The 25973-nt window shown below is 40.8% G+C and overlaps 1 protein-coding gene across 4 annotated transcripts in view; it reads right to left on the minus strand.

The window, feature by feature from the left end:
- Window positions 1-25765, minus strand: part of ipo9 (importin 9) — a 211830-nt gene extending 186065 nt beyond the window's left edge. For 3 of the 4 annotated variants that reach the window (XM_060910601.1, XM_060910600.1, XM_060910598.1), the window contains exon 1: window positions 25476-25764. In XM_060910601.1, coding sequence (XP_060766584.1) covers window positions 25476-25641 — 166 coding nt within the window. In that variant the 5' untranslated portion in view covers window positions 25642-25764. Of the gene's footprint in view, window positions 1-25475 lie in introns of all 4 variants that reach the window. The other variant, XM_060910599.1, reaches the window with a different exon arrangement.
- Window positions 25766-25973: the final 208 nt, after the last annotated feature.

Below are 25973 nucleotides of genomic sequence, written 5' to 3' on the forward strand. Positions count from 1 at the left end.
CGGACATCCACTCCGGAGATTACAGATCTCTCACACCAGCGCCGATCCGGATCCGGGACAGGAATTCCTTCTCCCCTATACTCACTTCCTGGTTTTCACTGCTGCTTATTTAAAAGGCCGTTCTCAGACTCCGTTTTTGCCAGAACGTCTCGTTTGCTTCTCTAGCCGTTTCTGTGCCTCTCTTGCTCCTCATGGTTTTCCTCTCTAGCTATTTTCTCTTGTCCATGGTTTTTGCACTAGCGTTTTTCTGGTTCTTGTTTTTTTGCACTAAGGGTTATTTCTGGTTCATGGTTTTTGCACTAAGGGTCTTTTCTTGTTTATGGTTTTGTGCGCTAGCGTTTTTGTCTTTGCCTGTCTCATGTTTTTGTCAAGTTGTTTGTTCTCATTTTGTTCGGACTATTTTTGCTATTTGTTTTTCGTCCTGTTTGTTTATCTTTTGTCACACCCTTTCTTCCCTGTATTAAATCATCTTATTTATTGGATTACTATCTGTGTTCTGTTTTTGGATCCTAACTTCACCATACCTCCACCAGCCCAAACAGAAAAAGAAAATAAAACTGTCAAACACTTAATTAAAATTCTCATCTCATCTCATTATCTCTAGCCACTTTATCCTTCTACAGGGTCGCAGGCAAGCTGGAGCCTATCCCAGCTGACTACAGGCGAAAGGCGGGGTACACCCTGGACAAGTCACCAGGTCATCACAGGGCTGACACAGACACAGACAACCATTCACACTCACATTCACACCTACGGTCAATTTAGAGTCACCAGTTAACCTAACCTGCATGTCTTTGGACTGTGGGGGAAACCGGAGCACCCGGAGGAAACCCACGCGGACACGGGGAGAACATGCAAACTCCACACAGAAAGGCCCTCGCCGGCCACGGGGCTCGAACCCAGGACGTTCTTGCTGTGAGGCGACAGCGCTAACCACTACACCACCGTGCCGCCCTTAATTAAAATTCTAATTCAAATAATAAACAATTAAAATAATTCAAATTACACATAATACTAATTCCTCATGATTCAAATTGAAATTTATAATTCAAATGAATCAAACTTGCAAAGTGTTAAACATTCACTGGAGAAATCTGTTGTTTTCTTATACTAGAATAAGGTAGAGTTAGTTGCTCAAAATGAAAAAAAAAAAATTTCCAGAGCAAAATTATTTTCTTTAAAAGGAAACCCTGGTGAAAAATAAATGTGCCAAGTGTACTAAAATTTAGCATACTTTTGTGTACTTGAAGCCACACTAATCATCAATATACTTCAAGTGTGTTTATGATTAGTTAACTTGAGGCATGCTATTTTGGAACAACTAATTTTGTACTAAATATATTTTAATTATAATTAAATTGTAGAAAAGTGCAACTTGAAGTGTATTTAGTGTACTTTTATGTGCTAAATTACACATAGCTTTCACTTAAAGTATATTTTAGGATAATATTTCTATAAAGTGTAATCTAGTATAATTATTTTCAAGTGTGTTAAGTGTTAGCATGAAAGCGTGATGTTAGTATACTTTTTATATATTTACAAAAAGCACAATTTGTGTAAGTACATTTTCAATATCTCATCTCATCTCATCATCTCTAGCCGCTTTATCCTTCTACAGGGTCGCAGGCAAGCTGGAGCCCATCCCAGCTGACTACGGGCGAAAGGCGGGGTACACCCTGGACAAGTCGCCAGGTCATCACAGGGCTGACACACAGACAACCATTCACACTCACATTCACACCTACGGTCAATTTAGAGTCACCAGTTAACCTAACCTGCATGTCTTTGGACTGTGGGGGAAACCGGAGCACCCGGAGGAAACCCACGCGGACACGGGGAGAACATGCAAACTCCACACAGAAAGGCCCTCGCCGGCCCCGGGGCTCGAACCCAGGACGTTCTTGCTGTGAGGCGACAGCGCTAACCACTACACCACCGTGCCGCCCTTAATTAAAATTCTAATTCAAATAATAAACAATTAAAATAATTCAAATTACACATAATACTAATTCCTCATGATTCAAATTGAAATTTATAATTCAAATGAATCAAACTTGCAAAGTGTTAAACATTCACTGGAGAAATCTGTTGTTTTCTTATACTAGAATAAGGTAGAGTTAGTTGCTCAAAATGAAAAAAAAAAAATTTCCAGAGCAAAATTATTTTCTTTAAAAGGAAACCCTGGTGAAAAATAAATGTGCCAAGTGTACTAAAATTTAGCATACTTTTGTGTACTTGAAGCCACACTAATCATCAATATACTTCAAGTGTGTTTATGATTAGTTAACTTGAGGCATGCTATTTTGGAACAACTAATTTTGTACTAAATATATTTTAATTATAATTAAATTGTAGAAAAGTGCAACTTGAAGTGTATTTAGTGTACTTTTATGTGCTAAATTACACATAGCTTTCACTTAAAGTATATTTTAGGATAATATTTCTATAAAGTGTAATCTAGTATAATTATTTTCAAGTGTGTTAAGTGTTAGCATGAAAGCGTGATGTTAGTATACTTTTTATATATTTACAAAAAGCACAATTTGTGTAAGTACATTTTCAATATACTATTGAAAATATGAATATACTTTAAATACAATAAAGTACATTTATTTTTCACCAGGGAACTAAAAAAGGAAAAAACAAAAACATTGTAAAGTTGGAATCCAACCCAAATCACAAAGTTTGAACCCATGCAAAAAATGTAAGCGTGCTAGCTAAATAAAATACATACATACATACATACATACATATAAACATACATACATAAATACCATTACATACTTGAATTTTTCTTGGAACTTGGCCTTTTTCTCATTTTGCTTTTCCATTAAAACACTTGGTGCCTTCATCAGAGCAAGACATCTGGTCTTCATTCGTCATGGATTCCGCAACGCCGCGGTCAGCGCGTCCTTCAATGAGGCCCCGGAACCGGCGGCACGGACCGATCCCTCGATTGTCGCAATCTCACCATCGGAAACATCTTTATCCACTTTGTGACAGAAAAAAAGTTGTCGTCATCATCATCTGCCCCAGACAGTCTTTGGCTTTCTTCCATTTCGTGCCGCAGGATGATATCTTTAAATGCCCAAGTGTCAATAAAAACAACTCGCGAACAACTTCTGTCAAAAGCTCCTGCACCGGTGGGTGAAAGGTCATTCAGTCTCGAGAAATCTCGCTCTACAAGTCAGCTGACCTATGTCAAATCTCGTGACAGCAGCTGCGACAAGTAAACAACATGGCACCTCCGTCTGCAAAACGCCAATTCGGATCGTTTTTGCACCGTCTGACGGTGTATCTACTATGGAATATTTTTGGAGCGATTACAACGGATTTGATGATCACACACATTGTCACGTGGTGTTGCTGGGATGTTTTCACGGAGAAAAGATCGTTTTGAGAAAGACTGCATGTTGTGCAGTAGCATACAAGTGCATGGCCTAAGTGTGACTTGGGGCTCAATCGGCATTTCGGTAAGGTGGCGCACACCGTGAGTAAGAGGGCGCAGCGCCCCTGTTTAGACGAAAGCATGCTGACCATGTATTAACTTGTCCTAACCATCACCTTTTTATTATTATTACTACTATGTATTTAATAGTTCAGTGAAAGAAAAGTGGTAGTCACTCCCACGCACAATGGACGCATGCAACGGACTTTCACTCACACACATGCTCTGAACAGTGCACGCCTCTAATGACAAGCACCTGCCCTGAATTAAGCACAATCAGCATGCACGCAAAAGGACATTGCCAACACCTACACAGTGTGTAGTATTGCATTGGTAATGATGATCCATTACCAAGCCGTTGTTACTGCATTGTCTTCCTGATTGTTGGCTCTCATTTCTGTGTTCTGATCTTGTCCTGCCCAGTTTATTCCGTTTGTGCCTTGCTCAACCCTTTTGCCTGTTTATCGTTATTGATTCAGCCTGCCGTTTTGGACTGCATGTCTTATTATAAAAGAAACAGACACTGTTCTTGCACATACATCCATCACCTCTCCAATCAACCTGCGCTTACTGTCAGTGGTTAACAAAGTTTATCAAAAAGCAGGTATTATGATTATTATGCTTTAATGATGTACAATTTTTTCAATAAAACTCAAACTTTAACAATAAACAAAAACTATCCAATGCCCCATTATGGCCCATGTGCTGTTATAACCCATAACCTGATCTGCAATTTCAAGAGTTAGACTCCCTCAAATTCAAGAGCTTCTGGAGGAAATAAAGTCTTGATTAATCCAGTAAAATGTGAAGTATAAATTAATTTAAAAGAAATGAAACGGGGGGGGGGGGGGGGGGGACCACCCCCCACAAGTTGGACATGATAAGGGTGACAATCACGTTGTGAATGAAAAACTGAGAGTTCACACACATGACACTGTTAAACTCACCTCAACATGTCTTTTACAATCATTTACCCCACCATGGGCAATGCTAAAATCACTGTTATGAACAGTACAGTGCACAACACAGTCATTATTTTTACCCCTATTAGGCAAGGGTACACTTTTGTGTAGTCTGCAATGAAGTGCATTCTGGTTTTTTGGGGCACTCTGCCATGACACTCCTGGATACAATGAACTGATGGACTCTCAGTCTGGGGGAGAGGACGTAAAGCCCGCCCACACAGAACACTGGTCTGTCTTGCCAAGTAGACCAATCAATCAGGACGTGTGCCCTCTCTTGGTCTGGGAGGGATGACGTAAAGCCCGCCCACACAGAACACTGGTCTATTTAGCAAAACAGAGCAATCAGCATGCGCTCGCGCTCTCTTTTTCAAGGAGCAGCTATCAATATGCAGGAGACTCCTGGAACTTTCGGGAGAGTTGGGAATAATTCACCTTGTTCCGTCGGACAAGCAGATGCAGGTTTGACTTGTCCAGACCGAACATTTAGTTGCCCTGTCCAGTCGGACTAGCATCAACATCGAGCCCTGACAACGGAGTCAAACAGGTTGAGCAGTGTGCAACTGACCGTAACAATCAGTACGTTTACATGCACATCCAAATCGAGCTGCTGTCGGTAATCAAGCTAAGGGTCCCAGCAGGGGTGCCAGAGAAATCCAATCCTACATGCACACAATGAAATCGAGCTATTGTGTGAGGTACATTGTGCACCCGAGCCACAGGTGGCGCTACACGCCCCATCATGTTGGTACACTTCCGGTTGTCGTCATGAAGAGCTATTCAAGCGTATAAACAAAGTTATCAGTTCCGTGTTCACAAGAAATTTTACTGGTCTAAATCACTACAAATTGCTCTAATGACAGATCTGATGACATTTCCTGTACATTTTATTTATCTTTTTATTACATCCACCTGCCAAGGGACTACAGGCGGAAATTAGCATGTACTCCTATAACCTGGTACAGACATCTGTCCTTACCACAAGGATAAATGTTTAATTTGTACACTGTCCCTTTTAAAAATAAAATAAACTCTAAAAAGTGTTTGTAGTTTGTATGTACGAACAGAAGTGTTCCTAATAAAGTGGGCGGCTAAGGTGAAGTGTCATGCCGACCGAGGCTTTTTTTTTTTTTCCGATCGAGGTTGTTGTGTTTCCTGCTTGTGGTCTCGTCACTCGTCACTTCCGGAAGGGGCAGTGCTGAAGTAAGTAGCTGGACTACGTAGCTCGATAGGGTATACATTAGGGCTGCACGATTATGGAAAAAATGATAATCACGATTATCTTGATCAAAATTGTAATCACGATTATTAATCACGATTATTCTTGATGTTCGGGAAATCACTTAAATTTTATTTCACTATATTCAAACAAACAATATGAACAGCTTTCAGTGCAGAATGAAATTTAAAAGAGAAATTCTGATTTCCAAATGACAAATAAATTAAATTTATCCAAGAAATTACCAAAGGATGAAGGAACTGAAAACTCAATTGCAACAATTACATAGCATTATACTGAGGCCTACAAGTTTTTAAGCTAGAAAGACCAGCCTATCAACATGCTCTGGCTTTAAACATGAGCGAAGGCAGGTCACAACATTGCCTCCAGTGCTAAATACTCTCAATCTGTTACTTACTCTCACGCTATCACCCCTTGAAGATACCGCCAGTGTTGCCAGACACTGCTGACGTTTTCCAGCCCAAAATATGTTCAAATCCGCCAAAATGCATTTAAAACCACCCAATCTGGCAACACTGGATACCACTGCACTGAAGCTCTGCACACTTGGCTTGCTTGCTTATTTAGGCGGAGTAATGAAACCTTACATGCGTCGGTTCGCCCCCTAATGGTTTGGCGGAGTTCTGGTCAAAAAGTGCTTGATCACATATGCAGCAGAGCTCGCATTTTAAATGGAAATAAATCGCGATTTTCATTTAATTTAATCGTGGCAGCCAAAATCGCGATTTTCGATTAAATTCGATTACCGTATTTTTCGGACTATAAGTCGCACTTTTTTTCATGGTTCAGCTGGCCATGCGACTTATACTCCGGTGCGACATATATGTTTTTTTTTTTTTTTTCACCGCGGAATAACTGGAGCTGATGCTGAGTCTGACGACAGCCACGCAGAAGAGGAAACGGCGCTTCATCTGCCGCTGGAGGCAGAGTTGTTCAGAAGCGACACCGAGGATGAGGAATTCAATGGATTTGCTGATTTGGAGTGAACTCATCAGCTTGATAAACTTGATTGACCTGTGTTTTATTATTAATGATAGGCCTATAGTGATTTAAATAAGTTATGTAGTGATTTTAGGCAGTGCTTAATTTGTGAAGTGGGAGGTCCCAGAACGCAGGAGGTGGGTGGGTCCGGCTACTCAAAAAAAAAAAAAAAAAGGCGGGGGATGGTTTACTATAACTTTACGCACACGCGCTTATTGTGTGTGTAAAATAATAATAATAATAATAATAATAATAATAATAATAATATCAGACATTATGATCTTAGAAAAAGCTTTAGTGACAAACAGTTACAGACAGTAATATGTCGTGATATTATATTATAAAATATTAATTTTTGTTAGTCTATATATTAAATTATATATTACATTTATCTTCTAAAATAACAGACTGTACTCATCACAACCGGTTTATTTCACCATTGGAGATCAGATCACACAAGACATGAGTTAAATGACTCATTTTAAGGATTTAAGTAGGGGATTTAAAAGCGGTTGTTGTTTGTTTGTTTTTTTTCACTAGACGGTTGTTTTTACTACCGTACCTGTCTTTGGAGATGATATACCTATAGCCTACTTGACCTCTGATTTGATGAAATAAAATTCGACAAAAATGAAGAATGACACTCCTCGATGATGACTACAGCTTTAATAACACAGATGAAAGAGCCATGGGGCGATAATAAGCCCTACCGGTAAAAATATTCTAAAAGCAAACTGATTAATGCATCAGTAATAGGCTACTAATATTAGTTATAATAATAATAATAATAATAAAGGCTATTAGTAATAACGATAGTGATAGTATTAAAGATAGTAGTAGATATTTAAAATAATCAGACTAGGCTACTTACAGGGCAAAGGGCGCGTTATCACTGCTCAGCTGTTCGTTTATTAAATAAACAATGCAGTCGCGCAGTAACCGCGCGCCGCTTATCAGATACAATCACAGATTCTATGGATAGAATAACCCTTCAAAAAAGTGCGACTTATAGTCCGGTGCGACGTATATATGTTTTTTTCGTCTTCATAATGCATTTTTTGGCTGATGCGACTTAAACTCCGGAGCGACGTATAGTCCGGAAAATACGGTAATTGCGCAGCCCTAGTATACATGCACTAAGTAGCTCAGCAAAAATCGCATAATCTAGGTCGTGCAGCTCGATTACGAGAAATCAAGTTCGGTTCAATTTCAGCCTAGCTAAGGTGTTTCCATGCCATTTAGAACTTCGATTTCAGTCGAGCAACGGCAGAAATTCGATTTTCTCTATGTGCATGTAAACGCACTGACTTAACCAAAATAGTTTTTCCTGCCTTAGTCAATTTATTTCCATTTCACATGCACACAACTGTTCTAAAGTTAAGTCTGTTTGTGTGGAACACTCTCGAACTGTAGCTTCATTACTACACTCTGGTTCCACCTTGACATTTTGCACAGGACTGGGTTCCTCCGATAACAAAAGCAAAGCTTCAGCACTCTCTGCTTATAATCTTTTCTGTTCTTTCAGGATAGATCATGCATGTTGCTCCTTGTTGGGTTTTTTACTGAATTATGTCCAAGTTGCTTACTTGGTGCCCAATCTGGGTTTTCCGTGTCAAATAAGGAAGCTGGCTCATCTGTAAGAAAATCAAAGACTTTCATGAAGAAGCCAACTCGAATTCGAACAGAAATAAAATGTGATTCTTATGCAAACTCTTCCATATTCAAGACTTCCTATTTTTTTTTTTAAATACAAGTTCTTACCTAAAATAAAGTGATCACTAGAAACTCATGTATTTGTAAACTTCTCTGGAGTTTTCAGGCTTAGATCCTCTTGTTGTGTTCTCTTTATAATCACTCATTTCTTCATTGTCCTTGAAGCATTTGCTTCTCTAGCATTTCTCTTGACAGCAGGGAGACTGCAATAACTTTTATCCATTTCTCTATTTGGACAATTGGAACAACCAAAAACGAACCATATTTAAAATAGAGTAAGCCATGATCACAAGAAAGACAGTGCTTGTTTGCCCCCCCCCCCCGGTGAGATTATCACGATGCGTGACGTCATGTGCAAGGCATCTATAGGAACTTGTTCTTGATTCTAAGATTCCTGTTCTTGGCTGGTAGGAGTGGAACCCAGTGTGGTCTTCTGCTGTTGCATGAGTAGATGTTTATCTGTTCACCATGCTTGTAAAGAGTTGCCTTTCCTTCCTGGCAGCTCGAACCAACCTGGCCATTTTCCTCTGACCTCTCATCAACAAGACATTTCCACCCACAGAACTGTCGTGCATTGTTTATTTTTCACAACATTCTGTGCAAACTCTAGAAACTGTTTGTGGCAGCCAGGGTGAGGTCTAGCGTCAGCTGTGAACGACAAGGTGTCAGGTTGAACCAGCAGGTAACATATCACAAGTTACACCTGTGTCTAATTACTGGCTGCCTATAGAGATCTTGCATGTGACGCCACAGCCAATCCAGATTGTAACAGACGCCATCTTGTCGGTCAAACGCCATATTTCCAACTTCTACTTCTGGTTCTACTTCTGCTTCTACCTTTTCTTCTGGAAAACCCTACTATATACAATTCTACTACAACTGCTGCAGCTACAAGCTCTCCCTACCTGTGCACGTTTATGTTTTTTGTGTGCATTTTTTGCGTGTTGTTCGTCTGTACCGGACTTCAATATTCACTACAACCGTATGGACTTACTGGACATTGGTTTCCAGCAGAAAATGACGGTTTGTAGCGATTTCCATTGCATGCACAACACTCCGGACGAGATAGTGTGACCTGCGGGGTCTCCGTGGATTGTTATCAGGTCTGGCAGGCGAAGGAGGCGGCGTCGGGAGAGGAAGCAAAAGCAAGGCTGCAGAGCTGGCCTGTTGACTAAGCTCAGAAAACAGCCACTCAAATCTCCACTGCCAAGCCTCTATCTCTCCAACACCAGATCCATGGTAAACAAGACGGACGATTTGGAATTACAGCTGGAATTACCTTATTCTATTCTATAATCGGCTGGTCAGTGCTATACTAGATACTACTGATATATCTAGTATCAGTACTAGTAATACTTAAGTGACTTACCCGTCCAATGAGGATTGTTATTTTCTTGTTTACAAGATGCCACATCTGAGGGGGGCTGACAAATCCTGAATTTCTGTAAAGATAACTGTCCAGAGATTTATAAGCACGCAGTGCTTCACCACTGACAGGGATCCCAGCAGTAATTGAAAAAAATAGAGGAATGTAAGAAACTATCAGCAGGGGTCAAGGGGGCTGCAAGCCCCCTGAAGCTGTTGAGATTTTAACATTTAAAGATGCTATAGAACATTTTTTACATAGATTTAACATAGAAAAGCAACAGAATTTAACAGTAATGTGTATCTATTTGATGCCATATTTTGTAATCAATGACATAAGTGGCAAAAAAAAAAAATTGTTATTTATAAAAATCAGATGAAAATGTAGCTTTGAAGAATATACTTCTTCTAACCCGGACACTGTTCCGCTATCTCTTTTATGGACGATATCTTTTTTCCACGACATATTCAGGGCTGTGAAATTGTAAATAAGAAATCCGAGGAAAGGGGGGGGGGTCTGGGGGGCACAGGCCCCCAGCATAAGCCGGGGGTCTGGGGCCCACAGGGCCCCAGACACCAAGCCATTTTAGGTGTTATATGGTGTATTCTGAGCATTTCCTGCAAGTAAAAAATTGATCTCAAGTAAATATTTGACTAGTCTTGGTCTTCATTTTGCCATATAAAATACCTATCAACAGTTTCCTCTTTTAAAATGAAAGATCCATGTAAAATACCTTGAAATAAGTGCCTATGTATTTTATCTCTTAATCAAAATAAAAGTAAAAAAAATGTGTAAATAACAATTTAAAGAAATGTTAATAAAAGAAAACTTTGATAGGCCTTTCAAAATGACTTTGTGAAAAATCATGCTCAATATTTAAGTGAGAGATACCTGTTGTCTTCCAAATTACACTTAATTCTTGTATTATGTCCTGGCTTTTTCCAAGAGTCTGTCACAATGTCTCTTGTCTACAGAGCAAAAGTTTTAAAAAAAACTAATGTTTCTTATCTAATATATTATTTACATCTTTTCTTTTACTTCTGGCTCCTTCTATTCCTCTTTGCATCACTCCCAGCTATTTCTTTCAATTCATCTTTCAGTAAGGCTATTAGTTATTAGTTCTATAGTATTTGCATTCCTCTATTAAAGCTATTTACAAAATGTTCATAGTCTGTCAAACAGCATCTAATGAAAGTCTTTTAATTTTCTTTTCTTTAACACCATCTCTTTCAATTTTGCAAAGTTGTTCTTTTTCATCTTTTCCTTCAGTCTGTCTGTGTGTTCTTTTCTAGCCCTCTTTGCATCTCTCTCAAACACCTCCTTAGCTTTCCTTTTTGATGGCATCTTGACTATGTCTGATCTTACACCCTGTAAGTACAAAATTCACGTACGCGGTGCCAGGTCACACAATAGCTATTTTTAGCTCTGTCATGCACAGTTGCAGTCAAGACGTGTTCCACGCTCAGCTGGCATAAAACTCCGCGAGTCCGGCTGTATTGAGCCGCCGGTCTCGTGCAAGGCGATTAAAACCGACTAGACCCCCCCCCAATGATTTTTAATGCAAAAATGGACGTTTTGTGAAGATATTTTTCGCGACAGAATCCGCGGAAATTTCACAGCCCTGCATATTGAATTAAGTTCAACGCATTAGAAACAAAAGCACGAACGGAGTTAAAACATTTTCTAGCAAATGGGTGCAGCCATATTGTTTTCTCGTTCTATCGCGTACAGTCTCGCGGTATTTACATCAATTTAACTTCCGAGTGTTCCCGAATGTCAACGAGAACAAACGAAGCTGACAAAAACATCACTAAACAAGCAAACCAAATCAGAACGTATTCTGCTGGTCATTTTACTTAAACATTTTTAACGGATATACAAGAGATTAAAAAAAAAAAAAAAAAAAAAAAAAACCCACCACCACTTTGGCTAGAAAAATAGCGGAATTCCGCTAAATAGCGGACGTCTGGGATCCCTGCACTGAACAGCGAGGGAAAGTTAATGAGGTAATTATACACGTCTGGGTATTCCACCTCTGGCAGTTCAATATCCACTGAAACGGTTGTGAAAACAACGTCCGGTAAGCCATAAGGGTCACTAATCTGTAGGTCGTTTATTTTAGACATATATCTAGTTATCTGTTCATTAGAAAAATGAGCCGTGTAGTCCATCGGTTGAAATTTATCCATTTCGTACACGAGTGCAGCAGTATTCAGCGGTGTTTTTTACCGACAAGATGGCGGCTGTGTACTTTCCGGTCACGTGACTGCAAGATCTCTATTAACATGCATCTCAGCCCGTCTTTCAGATAGCCAGTAACGAGAGAGACAGCTGCATTCCCCAATGTGTGTGTGCATTCACGTGCTAAGTAGTCACTGAGAAGTGCAAATAAAGAATAAAGACCTGTTTGGAAGCCTGCCTCCCAGTTCCTCTGTATCCCAACATAGAAAGCTGCTACACTGTTGTGCATGAAAACCCCAGGGGATCAGCAGTTTCTGAAATACTCAAACCAGTCCCTCTGGCACCAACACCAATGGCACAATGAAAGTCAAGAGATCACAATTTTCCCATGCTGATGTTTGAAGTGAAGATTAACTGATGCTATCGATTTGTATCTGCATGATTTTATGCACTGGGCTGCTGTCAAGGGATTGTCTGATTAGATAACTGTATAAAATGGCAGGTGTATGGGTGTACCTAAAAAAAGTGGCCATTGAGTAAATTTAAAAAGGCACATCTCCAAAATCAGGCTGTTTTATCCTAAGGGGTTTTTAATAACATGCTAAAAATGGTATTGGGGGGGGGGAGAGATAAGTTTTTCAATAAAGAAACTCAAACTTTACAAATGCATCTCAGGAAATAATATAAAAATATAGACGCTAGCGTCGATAGTTTTCGGCATGTTTCTCCCCCCCCCCCGGGTGCCAACTCATCTGCCATAGTGAGGACAATGCTCCCTTCAAATCTCAAACAAACATCAACTTAGCTGTGTGGCAACCAAAGCAATAAATTTTGAAATGGGGGCACTATGTAGCTCATAAGGCCAACTTATTCTAACTCAATATCATCTAAAAAGATATCCCAGAACAAAATATCAGAAGAAGGACAATGGAGTCATTACTGTCCATGTCCAAATGGTGGCACTATACCAGAGGGTCACTTTGCACAGATCATCAGAAACATTATAACCTGTGAAGTTTGAGCCACATCAGGCAATGCATGGTGAATTTATGACATTTCCTGTTTGCGTGGTGTAACGCACAAATTTATTGGTTCGCCATTTCAACATTTGCAAGACATCACAAATCCCTTCACAACTCAAAGTCAGCAACATCTTGACATCATGCACACCAAATATGGCATGAACATACAAAACTGCCTTGGAGGAGTATGACAAAATGCACACCACCAAAAACAACTCACTTCCTGTTGAGGATGGCTAATAGAATGAATCCTGCAATTTTGTTCATCTTGGGGTACACCACACACCTACCGAATTTGACACGGACAGGTGAAACTATATACGGGGCAGAAGTCTCAATCGCTACGTTCACACTGCAAGGCTTAATGCTCAATTCCGATTTTTTTGTGAAATCCGATTTTTTTGTGAGGTCGTTCACATTAACAAATATATGCGACTTGTATGTGATCCTCAGTATGAACGAAAAGCGACCTAAAAGTGTTCCGCATGCGCACTGCAGGATACGACGACGTCACACGCAGTGAGCATGGCCAGTGTTTACGGAAGTAAAACCGCCCGGTTGCGGTATGACCCATCCAATCTAGCTTGAATAGCTGCATCCCCCCAAATGGAAATCAGCTCCCTAACCTCTGCGTCCTTCCATTGAGAAGATTCAGAACCTTCACAGCCTGAAGCGTCCCTCGCATTGATGTCATGCGCAGGGGCGCAGATACGTTTTTTGAACTGGGAGAGACAAAAAACTGGGGGGGGGGGGGGGACAAAGCTGCCAGCAAACCAACCCCAACCCCGATATGCCTGTCAAACTTGTTGTTAGTAACCATAGCAACCAAGCTCGAGCTCGCAACCTGTGCGGTCTGCGCAGCTCAACCAACCGAATATCAGTCTTTGTTTTATGTGAGTTGTTGCAACTATGTATACACTGCTGTGCACCTCAATAAACCGAATGGTAATTAGTCTTTTGATTTTTCCGTGAGGTTTGCCTTATACAAAGAAAGACAGCATAGACAGTTTTTCCTCCCTATAAGTGGGGGGGACCGAACGAGGTGAATTTAAATCTGGGTGGGACGAATCCCCCCCTCTATCTGCGCCCGTGATTATGCGCCATGTTGTTGTAACTTTGAGAGACCCGCCGCCTACTTCAGCGCAGAATAGTGACGTTTGTGGCTTGTTGATGACGTGTAATTCGAATGAATGCGACCTGGCGGTTCAGACTGAAGTCGCATATGAAAAGAGCGGATAGGAATCGGAATTAGGACCACATATCCAAACGGCCTGGGTCGGATTTGAAAAAATCGGATCTGTGTCGTTCATATTGTCAATAAAAGATCGGATACAGGTCACATATGGGCGAAAAGATCGGATTTGAGTCACTTCAGCCTGCAGTGTGAACGTAGCCAATGATGTGGGGGCCTGATGGAGTCTCACGGACAGCCCCAGGGCCACGCCTCTATCCTTGAGTAGCAGTGGCCTTTACTGATGTGTGTACCAAATTTCATGCATCAGAGTTTTTAGGCAATGGAATAATTACTGTCCAGTTTCATGTGGGTGGCACAGTGGTGTACTGGTTAGTGCTGTCGCCTCACAGCAAGAAGGTCCTGGGTTCGAGCCCCGTGGCCGGCGAGGGCCTTTCTGTGCAGAGTTTGCATGTTCTCCCCGTGTATGCGTGGGTTTCCTCCAGGTGCTCCGGTTTCCCCCCCACAGTCCAAAGACATGCAGGTTAGGTTAACTGGTGACTCAAATTGACCGTAGGTGAGTGTGTGAATGGTTGTCTGTGTCTATGTGTCAGCCCTGTGATGACCTGGCGACTTGTCCAGGGTGTACCCCGCCTTTCACCCATAGTCAGCTGGAATAGGCTCCAGCTTGCCTGCGACCCTGTAGAACAGGATAAAGCGGCTAGAGATAATGAGATGAGATGATGAGTTTCATGTGGTGGCATTATACCAGAGGGTCCAAATTGGGAATGTGGATGTCCTCAAAACCATTATATCCTATAACCTGTGAGGTTTTAGCCATATCTGGCAATGCAGGGCTCGAAATTCATACTTTTTTTTTTTTTTAAACCAGCCAGCCGGACTAGTTACCTTCCAAAGTAACTAGCTAAACAGAATCAACTAGCCAAAATTTGTTCATGTATGAATTTTACTTCTGTCAAAAATAACACAAAAGAGAGTAGTTACCATTGTTCATAACTAATGTGCATTTATTTCAAGACCCAAGTATTTTGATATACTGTTGTTAAATACATAAATGAGAACACAGAGCACCATAATATAATCCAAAAAAAAAAAAAAAAAATGCCAGATGACTGACCCCTTACTAGTTCTTTTAGGAACCAATTCGTCCACTTCCATTTTTAATTTGTCACTGAAATTGACAGAGCTTACACAGTAGCCTATGCAACACCAGCGATTGCACGAACTGAGTCAGCGCTGTAAACTGAAACTAGGAAATCTTCCCGCAAGTTCCTTTCCGGCATCAAGATGTTGCCCGGGATTGGTTGGCGAGTGCATGACGTTATTGTTTTTTTTTTTTTTTTCCCCTTAGGCAGCCTGTCACGTTACTGCCTGAGGGAAAGGGAAAAAACCACCGGAAAATGTAATCTGTGATTGGTTGAAGAGAGCAACTGGACTTGCTTGAAGATTCTTGAAAACGTTTCGCCTCTCATCCTAAAGGCATCCTCAGTTCTGTCTGACTAATAGGGGGTATCCAGTATTTATCCTCTCATGGATCATCATAGAATCCGAATCAGAATGCTGATGGCTGCATTGTAGGTGGCTGATAAAAGATGTCATAGACACCCACCTCTGTTCAATGATGGTCGTTCCAGGTTGACAAAAATGAACGATCCTCTCTGGCTAAGATGTCTGCCAGTTTGGTTGAAGAGAGCAACCAAATCACAGATTACTATGTACCTGGATGACTGAGATTCGTCACAGATATGTTTCTACGCACTTTGGGATGAGATCCCTATGAGAGGACTTCCAGAAAACTGGCAGACATCTTAGCCAGAGAGGATCGTTCATTTTTGTCAACCTGGAACAACCATCATTGAACAGAGGTGGGTGTCTATGACATCTTTTATCAGCCACCTACAATGCAGCCATCAGCATTCTGATTCGGATTCTATGATGATCCATGAGAGGATAAATACTGGATACCCCCCATTAGTCAGACAGAACTGAGGATGCCTTTAGGATGAGAGGCGAAACATTTTCAAGAATCTTCAAGCAAGTCCAGTTGCTCTCTTCAACCAATCACAGATTACTATGTACCTGGATGACTGAGATTCGTCACAGATATGTTACCACCGGAAAGTGTTTTAAACAAACGCAACAAACACGAAACAAACGCAAGTCAGCAGATGACCATAGAATACTCGACAGTTACAATATAATTTTATGTATATCTCACAGAATTTTCAGAGATATATCGAGTATATTCGATATATCGCACAGCCCTAGTCTGAATCTTCACTTCATATATATTTTTTTATTTTCAACTAGCCAGCCGGGCTGGCTAGTGACAGGAATTACCCGCCAAATGACAAATTAAGTCGCCTCGGGCAACCGGACCACCGCGAATTTCAAGCCCTGCAATGCATGGTGAATTTATGACACACTTCCTGTTTGCATGGCATAACGTTTACATTTAGTGGCTCGCCATATCAACATCTTACAAGATATCACAAATCCCTTCGCAATTTAAAGCAGATACAAAGAACATTTTTTTTTAAATAAATTTGAGTGGATAGTATCTCCATCCTTGAATCTTGTATGCTGCATAAATAGGAATAAAAATATACATTTGAGAGTTAAACTCGACCATAAAGTTGGGATTCGAGCTGCCCCGCTGAGTTAGCCATGCCCGAGTCCGTGACGTCCCTGCGGCAACCAGTTTTAAGGCCGACGCCTTTTACAGCTATAGACCAAAGTCATATAAATAAAAATTTATGGTGAAAGTAAGAAATATCATTACCGACTTGTTCAACTAAGACTGATTTGACTTTAGTGTGGGTTGACTCATTAAAACAGGATAGGTGTTATAACCAGGGCTCGAAATTAACTTTTTCTTTGTGTCCTCCAGTGGTCCCGAATTCTGTGTTGTATTGTCCCGAATGGAAGCAATAGCGTCCCCATTTTTTTCCTCTCTGAAATAACCAGTGGTTAATATTATCATATGAAGTTACTATTATATTTGTAACTATGCGATTTTGAACCCTTTATATCATTTTTACAATAAGTCACAAGACACAAGCAGCACATGTCCTATACATCATCTACTTCAAAATTACAGTTATTGCATTTTCAGTTTATTAAACTTTGGCAATCTCACTGTATGTATCTACCCATTTATTTAAAGGGGCCAACTAGCTCATTCAGAAAATGTTTCAACTCCCTACATCTGCAGTACACTTTAGTTGAAAATAAGACCCCTTTTATGTTCATTTCATCTACTTATACCTTGAATATCTGTTGGCACTTATAAGGCCAACTTATAATTTTCACCATTACCGTTATCCATTTTTATGAACTTTCCGTTATCCATTACCGTTATCCATTTTTATGAACTTTCCGTTATCCATTTTTATGCACTTTCCGTTATCCATTTTATGAACTTTCCGTTATCCATTTTATGAACTTTCGCTGCCGAAACGTGGGTGCAAATGTTAGCAACATCAACATAGTGCCAGGTCCTAGCCTAGTTGTGCTGCTGACTGTCTAAACTTTCTGAACTAGAAAGACACCAAGAAAACTCACTTATTCTGTTGAACGGTATCTTCCGTCAATATCATCCACATCATTCCTGTTGTATTTTATAACGTGCAACAGTGTTCATCAAGTTCATTCAGTTGCTAGCGTTGCCTGCAGACCAGGCGATGACACTTTGGATCCTGAAGGTCCCGGAGACGTTATGTCTGGGCTTTCAGTTTCTTCCCCGCGGTCGGTCCGCTTCAACCACTTAAGCATTTTTGTTCTGGCAAGAGTCGGCGCAGCGTGTGCGGTAGCAATTCCATTCCAAGTCCATATAATGCGGACACCGGCCGAAGATTCTAGAACAGAATGTGCTGCTCTGTAGCCTACGGATGCAGGTGCATCGAAAGTGTAGCTACTATGTATTTTTCGCTGTTAACGTTTTAAAATTAAAATTGACAAGTTCGGTGAATGTCTACGTATGTGTTACGGCTTTGTAAATAATATTAATGTAGAACTTTTTTTTTCTAGATCTATTTTTTTCCATTGTCCCGGGATTGTCCCAGATATGATAATTTTGTGTCCCGATGACATTTTTTATGGTCCCTGGGACGTCGGGACACCGTTAGTTTCGAGTGCTGGTTATAACTTATGCAACATACATGTACATGCATGCATTTTTCACTGATAAAACGTAAAAGGCTAATTAAATAAATCAGATGAACTGAGACAATCACATTCTGAAGCAAATTAAATAAATCTTATACTGGTAACTTAAACACACAATACAAGTTACATGTATTAACCTAAATGCAGGTAAACAACGTGTGTCGTTTGTTGGGGTTTTTTTTTTTTATCCAAATGAGAGTCGGAGCTTACCCATCTGTGTTCTCACTTCTTCAAGGCCGATCTTGTGGCCGATTGTTTTTGAAACAATCTGACTTTCAGTTGTTCGTTCAGTTCTCAGTTCATTCATTTCTTCCACGCAAGGGCAAGATGGCAACAATATCCAGTTTAAAAATAAGGCGGCTGCGACACTCATTCTCTCCATACTGTGTATTCCATCATTACTGCTCGGCTCAGGCAATCACTAAAACCCGGGACGGAACAGGAAGTCACCGGTTTTCGCAATAACCGCGGGGAGGACACTGCCCGAGCGATACGCCCCGTCCCGGGTTTTACCAACAACCCTCGGCTCATGCTCCTGGTACAACAGAACTCCCTTTTAAAAAATAAAATAAATACTTTCCTTTTCTTGTTTTATTTTTCTTTAATTGTTGGGACTGCACCCTCTTTCAATGCAGGCTTATAGCCAACGCTCCTCAACAGATCAGAGGTTTTGTACGAGTCTTCAGTAAAATGTGCAGAGCAGAGGACAGGCCACGTCATAAGCACCCAATCCATGAATTTCTCACAAAACGTGTCCAAATCTTTGCAGTTTGAACATTCTTGGGCCATGAACGCAACATGAATCCACCTTCTCTCGTGTTGCTGCACCGGCCAAAAACACATCTACGTGGCATGGTGATAAATTAGCTCAAAATGGAGGCTCAGAGTTGCAGTCAGCTCTGTTTTTTAGGCTACATCCACACGACAACGAGATTTTTTTTTTTTTAAGCGGGTAAAAATATTATATATATATATATATATATATATATATATATATATATATATATATATATATATATATATATATCATGTCCACATGGGCAACGGATCAATAAAATATCAGGCAACGCAACGCTTGCTGAAAACAATGCAATACACATGCCACACCTCTACACTGTAAGACAGTCCCATCGGAGACACCAGAACAATAGAAGAAGTAGGACGCATGCGCATAAACCCCTTCTTCTACCCGGCACTGAACTACTACTACCCCACTTCTGGGGTTCGCCATTGTTGCTGTTGTTACGAATGATGCGCGCGAGAGCACTGCTTGTTCTAGTCATGTGGTTGTGATGTCATCGTAAACAAATCCGTTCTACTCATCCAGACGACTTCGCAACGGCGCCGTTGCCAGATTTTTCCACTCCGGAAACCGTTCTCAAAAAAATATCGTTTTGGGGCACCCAAAACACTGGTGCCGTGTGGACGCCAGGCTGAAACGATAAAAAATGTTATCGGATTCACCTCAATCCGTTGCCGTGTGGACAGGGCCTTAGTATAGCGGAAATGGCGATGAGACCGATAGACTTCCTGTTGTGAGGTTACGAACGTCAAGGTCATTCACTCAGACTGCTACCTATATGAACCACTTTAATCGTAAAAATTATATTAGATTTATTGTTAACGCTTAAAACTATTCCTGTGCCATTCTTGAGGTCTCAAGTAGAGCCCTGCACTCCCGCGGGAGTCCTGCGGGACCCGACGCAAAGCAGTGTGGCGCGGGACAAATTTTGAAAGCTCATTGCGGGCGGAAGTGCACAATGCGGGAGCGGGCGGGAGAGGTGATAAGCTGCAGTATCGCTAACTAAAAACATGTTTAAAATAAAATTTATAAATTATTAATTTATGTCTATCATATATAATTTGTGCTGGATATTTTATTTGGCATTAATAAAAACATTTTAAGATGCCTAAATTTGCGGATGTGGTTGTGGCAGCAGGGGCGTGGCCAAGCAGCAGTCTGTGAATGGAGGGCGGGGTCGGGGAAGGTAAGTGGCTAGGTCATTACACCTGATGTCAATTTGTGTGTGTTTGTTTGTTGCAGGGATGGAGTATAAAGGGAGGGGGAGAGGAGAGAAGAGGGATTCGCTCCCCGACCACAACACGTGTGTGTGCGCGCGTGTGTGTGTGTGAGTGAGTGAGAGAGAGTGAATGAAAAAAAGCTGAAAAGGTCAATAAAGTGAGTGGTGTGCGTCCCGGGTTTCAGCACCACTGTAGTAATCCCCGATGTGGGTGGAGCACAGAAGCACGGCAGGCGAGAGTTCGTGTTCACACCCACTCACTTTATTGAGCTTTTCAGCTTTCTTTCTTTCACTCGTTCACTCACACACACACGCGTTGTGGTCGGGGAGCGAATCCCTCTTCTCTCCTCTCCCCCTCCCTTTATACTCCATCCCTGCAACAAACAAACAAACACACACACACACACACACACACACAAATTGACATCAAGTGTAATGACCTAGCCACTTACCTTCCCCGACCCCGCCCTCCATTCACAGACTGCTGCTTGGCCACGCCCCCGCTGCCACAGTGGTCTAATCTCGCGTACGTTTCCAATTCCTTTCCGCTCTTCCGTGTTTGAGATCTCCGATCATGGCAGAAGAGCAGAGCTCCTCTAGTGAAGCTCACAATGGGTATCTCTGTAAAGCCTCAGCTGCGCATGCCGCCTGGCAACGCGCACCCTCGCTACGTGCGCTAGGTGAAGGATCGGTCAGTGGCGAGCTCAGCATGTTTAATTCCCCAAGCCAATGGCAAGAACTTTCGTGAGAAATAACGCGAACGTCTGCATCATGCGGGATTTGCGGGCGGGAGCAGGACAAAATATGGCAGGCGCGGGCGGGACTGAAAATCATAATTCTTTGTGGGAGCGGGACTGCATAATGCGGGAGCGGACAGGAGCGGGCGGGAGCGGGACTGAAAATTCTGTCCCGCGCAGACCTCTAGTCTCAAGGCATTTATAAATGAAAGTGAGGCCATGGCTCTGAGTATATGCTTTAAAATCAGCAACATCTTGACCACAAGTATACCAAATATGGCATGAATCCAACAAACCACCTCAGAAGAGTACATCAAAATGTAACAAGTATTTTGGCAACGGAGACTTTACCATCCATGTCCAAATGGTGGCGCTATAGCAGAGGGTCAAATTGGGAATATGGATGTCATCAAAACCATTATATCCTATAATCTTAAGTTTTAGCCATATCAGGCAATGCACAGTGACTTTATGACACCCTTCCTGTTCGCGTGGCATATAAAATTTATTGGCTCTCCATTTCAAGATATTGCAAATCCTGACGCAAGTCAATTTTGTTCATCCTGGGGCACCCCACACACCTACCAATTTTGGCATGGATAGGTGAAACTATATACAGGGCAGAAGTCTCAAGGGCATGTGGGGCCGCTATAAAGTATCCTAGACACACCCGTGATCAAGCCTCTATCCATGAGTACCAGTGGCCAAGACTGATGTGTACCAAATTTTATGAATTTGAGTTTTTTTGGAAATGAAGTCATTACTGTCCATGTCCAAATGGTGGCTCTCTAACAGTCAAATTGGACGTGTGGATATCAGAACCTTTATATCCTATAACCTGTGCAGTTTTAGACATATCTGGCAATGCATGGTGAATTTATGACATGCTTCCTGTTTGCGTGGCGTAAAGTATAATTTTATTGTTTGCCATTTCAACATCTTGCAAGATATCACAAATCCATTTGCAATTTAACATCTGCAACATCTTGACATGGCATCTACCAAATATGATACGAATCCAACTAACTTCCTAGAAGTAGTATGTTAAAATGTAACACGTGTCATAATGCACAAAACCAAAAATCTCACTTCCTGTTGAGTATGGCTGATGCAATGTGTAGGCAATTTTGTTCATCTCGGGGCCCTAGACACACCTACCAAATTTGACGCAGATAGGTGAAACTACATGGAAAGGTGAAACTGCATGCAGGAGTCTCCATGACATATGAGGGCGCTATGGAGTCCCCCAGACACACCTGGGGTCAAGCCCCTAGGGCTGAGTTTCAGTGCACATGACTGACGTGTGGACCAAATTTCATGAGTTTTCAACCATGTACAGGGTGTCAAATCTGTATTTTTTAACTAGATGGCGCTATGGAGTTAATAAAGCCCACCTAGACTAATTTACCATATCACTTCAAATTGTATCACAGGAAAAACGTGCAAAATTTAATCAGTTTTTAGCCATCGTAAGCCCCTCAAAACAGCGCGGGAAAATTTCAAAATCCCACATTCCATCCAACATGGCTGACTTCCTATTGGGCATAGACAAATAAAGGACAAAGTTCACTTAGTTGTATCACAAGAGTATCGATCACACCAAATTTAGTGCAGATCCAAGCAACTTCATCTCAACCATAGCTTGTTCTCGGAGGTGCTAGAGAGCTCTGGGACCACGCCCAGTCCTTTGCTCAACGTAACTGTGATTTTATGCACACTTGATCAGTGTGCCAAAATTTGAGTTTTCAAGCATCACAAGTGCTTCAAAAACGAGTTTTTCTGCAGAGAAAAAAAATGAGAAGAAAAATAATAATGAAGAAAAAACAAACAGGACAAAAACAGCAAGGCTTTGCACCTATGGTGCCTTAGTGCTTGGGCCCTAACAACAATAATAAAAAAAAATAAGAATCCTGATTAATACAATAGGGCCTTGCACCTCTGCTGCTTGGGCCCTAATAATAATAAACAACAATAAATTATTATTATTATTATTATTATTAACAATGGAAAAAGAAAAAACATGCCAAAAACAATAGGGCTTTGCACCTATGGTGCACTTTGGTGCTCAGGCCCTAAAAATTTCTACCACAGGGAGGTGTGGTGGAAATACAGGGTTGCCCCTGGATTCTGAAAAATATTCTCCACTTTTTTCCTCGAAAAATAAAATATTCTTCACTTTTTCTTAATATATAGTTTTTCCTTAGTTACCGACTTAAAGTGGACTTAAAACAGGTTTATACCATTCAAACTGGCACTGTCGCTGTCGAAAGTGCAGGATCTCATGGTCAAAAAACCTGAACAGGGTGCAAACTACAGTAAGCGAATGATAAAAGGTAGAAAAGAAGAAATTATAATTTATAAACATGCGTGCGAAATGGTGGATTTCTCAGATGAATTTCTTATGGCGGCAACCAACTTGAGTCCAAAAAAAAAAAAAAAAACTCTTTTACGGCCAACGATTCGCTTTAACTTACGACAGAAGTTAAAACCACAAACTTTTTCCAAGTACACATGAAAATTTGGGTAAAAAAAAAAAAACAGCAGAAAAGGTAAAAAACAGCTATTATAGAAATGGACTGCTTCGCATCGCCAGTCATCAAGGAATGTTCAAGTTAGCTTGCCCACCACAGGCTTGTTGCTATGGGGAAATATGACACGCAACCAATTCCTGCAAATGGCCTATTCCATCAATTCATCGAAACAGGATAATTCAAAATGTTCTGTGCATAAATAGGGCACCGCAGGCAGATTATTTTGAGGTCTTCAAAAGGAATCCATTTCTTGCGAATAGTTGGGTAATTCTGGCCAGGTAAATGGTGAAAAGATGCTTCTTTTTTGCATAATTTTGGCATGTATATGCTGTGCAATGAGGCATACTTCACTTATTTAAAAACCTATAAATTGGGTAAAAATACTTGGAAAACTAGCAGAACCACATTGTAAGCAGAGGATATAAACAGCAGAGTTGCTCCAAGCTTCCACTACACCACATCACTGCATATGTTACTTCCACGGGAGGCCCATCTGGTATTTTAATAAAAATTTTGGAAGCAATTTGGTCTCCGAAAATGAATATTCGACTGTTGAAATCTAAGACTACTTAAGAGTAAATCTGCTGGAGGATCCCTTTAAATTCTATCTTCTTACAAACTTCCATTAAGGTGCAGCATATTTCGAAATGACATACAATAAAGATATCATTTGCTCAAGCAAAGTTTACCTTGATTTTTCTTCAATAGCTGTACATGAAAATGTACATCTCAGTATCAGAGATGTGCTCTGGTATCAGTGTCCATAGCAGCAATCCAAACAATCTGCCATACAGACTTTTTAGTCGGAAACTACATTGCTGTGGTGGAAATAAATTATATTATGTACAAAATAACGCTGATAACTGCCTCACATTAAATAATAAAATGTTTGAGTATTATTTTACTCATATACAATTAAAAAAAAAGTTCAAATAAGTCACATTTAAGCTTAATTTTCATGATTGAAGTGTAGAAGTCTGGGTGTGGAACAAGGAACCTGAAGCCTATAAGGATGTTGAAACATAAGAAAAATCATAAGAGACAGGCAGTAAAAAAAAAAAAAAAAGGTTTCTAATATGGTCTTATCTGTTAATTTATCAAGAGAGAGAATTGTCAAATTATATGCATTTTTTAAAATACGACCAAAGGATATGAAAGCGTATGTAGTCTAAGAACCACCAATATACATTTTGGGAGGGAATGTTTTAAGTTTCAGCACTGGACTTTATTACCAACATCTGTCAACTCTGCTTGGGATCCCTCCACTGAATAACAAGGCAGAAATGTGGGATGCAACAAAGGCGGGAAGCGAATACTTTTATGGCGCTTGATGAACAAACGGGATGCATTACAGCAGTCAACACGAGTGTGGACGCTTCCTCTAAAAACATGTCAAGTATGCATTAAAAATCCACTACAATATATCTACTGGTTATAAGGCAGAACTACAATCTGTCTTACGAGGATGCTACCATATGTAACAAGACCATAAATTTACTACACATTTCTAACGTGAGTTTACCATTATAGTCGAGACAGTGATCCCGTTCATGTTTTTATTAATAACTTTTTTTTACAAATCAAATTTATGTACGCCGTTAATAGGCGCACTGTACATAACTTACTCAGGGCTAGCCAAAAGCTAACCTAAAACGTTGAGATTTATAGCGCTTGACAGCAATTCAGCCAAACAGATATTAAACCATGTCCTTTTAAACATGTGGCCACATCTACTGACAGAAATATCAATTTAAAAATGACTAGTGGAGCAAGTATTGGCATGACACGGCGCAAGCCGGTTCCTCTGCTCTTCACACTATGCAATGCAGTCGTACAGAAGCCTGCTAACAGGAAATAATGGAAACGGCTAAAACTAGCAAGCCTGACTAATTTAATAGGATGTTTTTACTTTACCTTCTGTCACCTCCAAAACTTTAATTTGCTCCTCAGCGCCGGCGCGGACTTCTTGAACTGGCGATAGGATCGCTGTCAGCGTTTCGATTAAGGCCTCCTTAAGTCCCTGTTGAACCGGACCTACAACTGAAATCGTGCCGGGAGTTGTAGCACCCATGCCCGCCATGTTTCCGGCAGACTCTCCGAGATGAAAAAGAGAATCCTCCACGAGCAGTGCGCGCCAATGCACAGTGGGGGCGGGATTGCTAATGACGCCATTTGCCTGCTTCCTCTTCTGCTTCTTCTTCTTCCTCCTCTGCTTCTTTTTCTTCTTTGAGGTTTTACGACAGCTGGCATACACAGTGTTGCATTACTGCCATCTACAGTTGTTTTTCTATATCCTTGTCACTTCATTTTAAAACCGTCTTTCCAGTCCAGTTGTTCTTAAAAATGTAAATAACAATTTCCTCCCCTTAACAGTGTCTCAATATTTAATATACTTTTAATACTGTCCTATAC

Source organism: Neoarius graeffei, chromosome 26, assembly GCF_027579695.1.
Source record: "Neoarius graeffei isolate fNeoGra1 chromosome 26, fNeoGra1.pri, whole genome shotgun sequence".
In the NCBI taxonomy this organism is placed as follows: domain Eukaryota; kingdom Metazoa; phylum Chordata; class Actinopteri; order Siluriformes; family Ariidae; genus Neoarius; species Neoarius graeffei.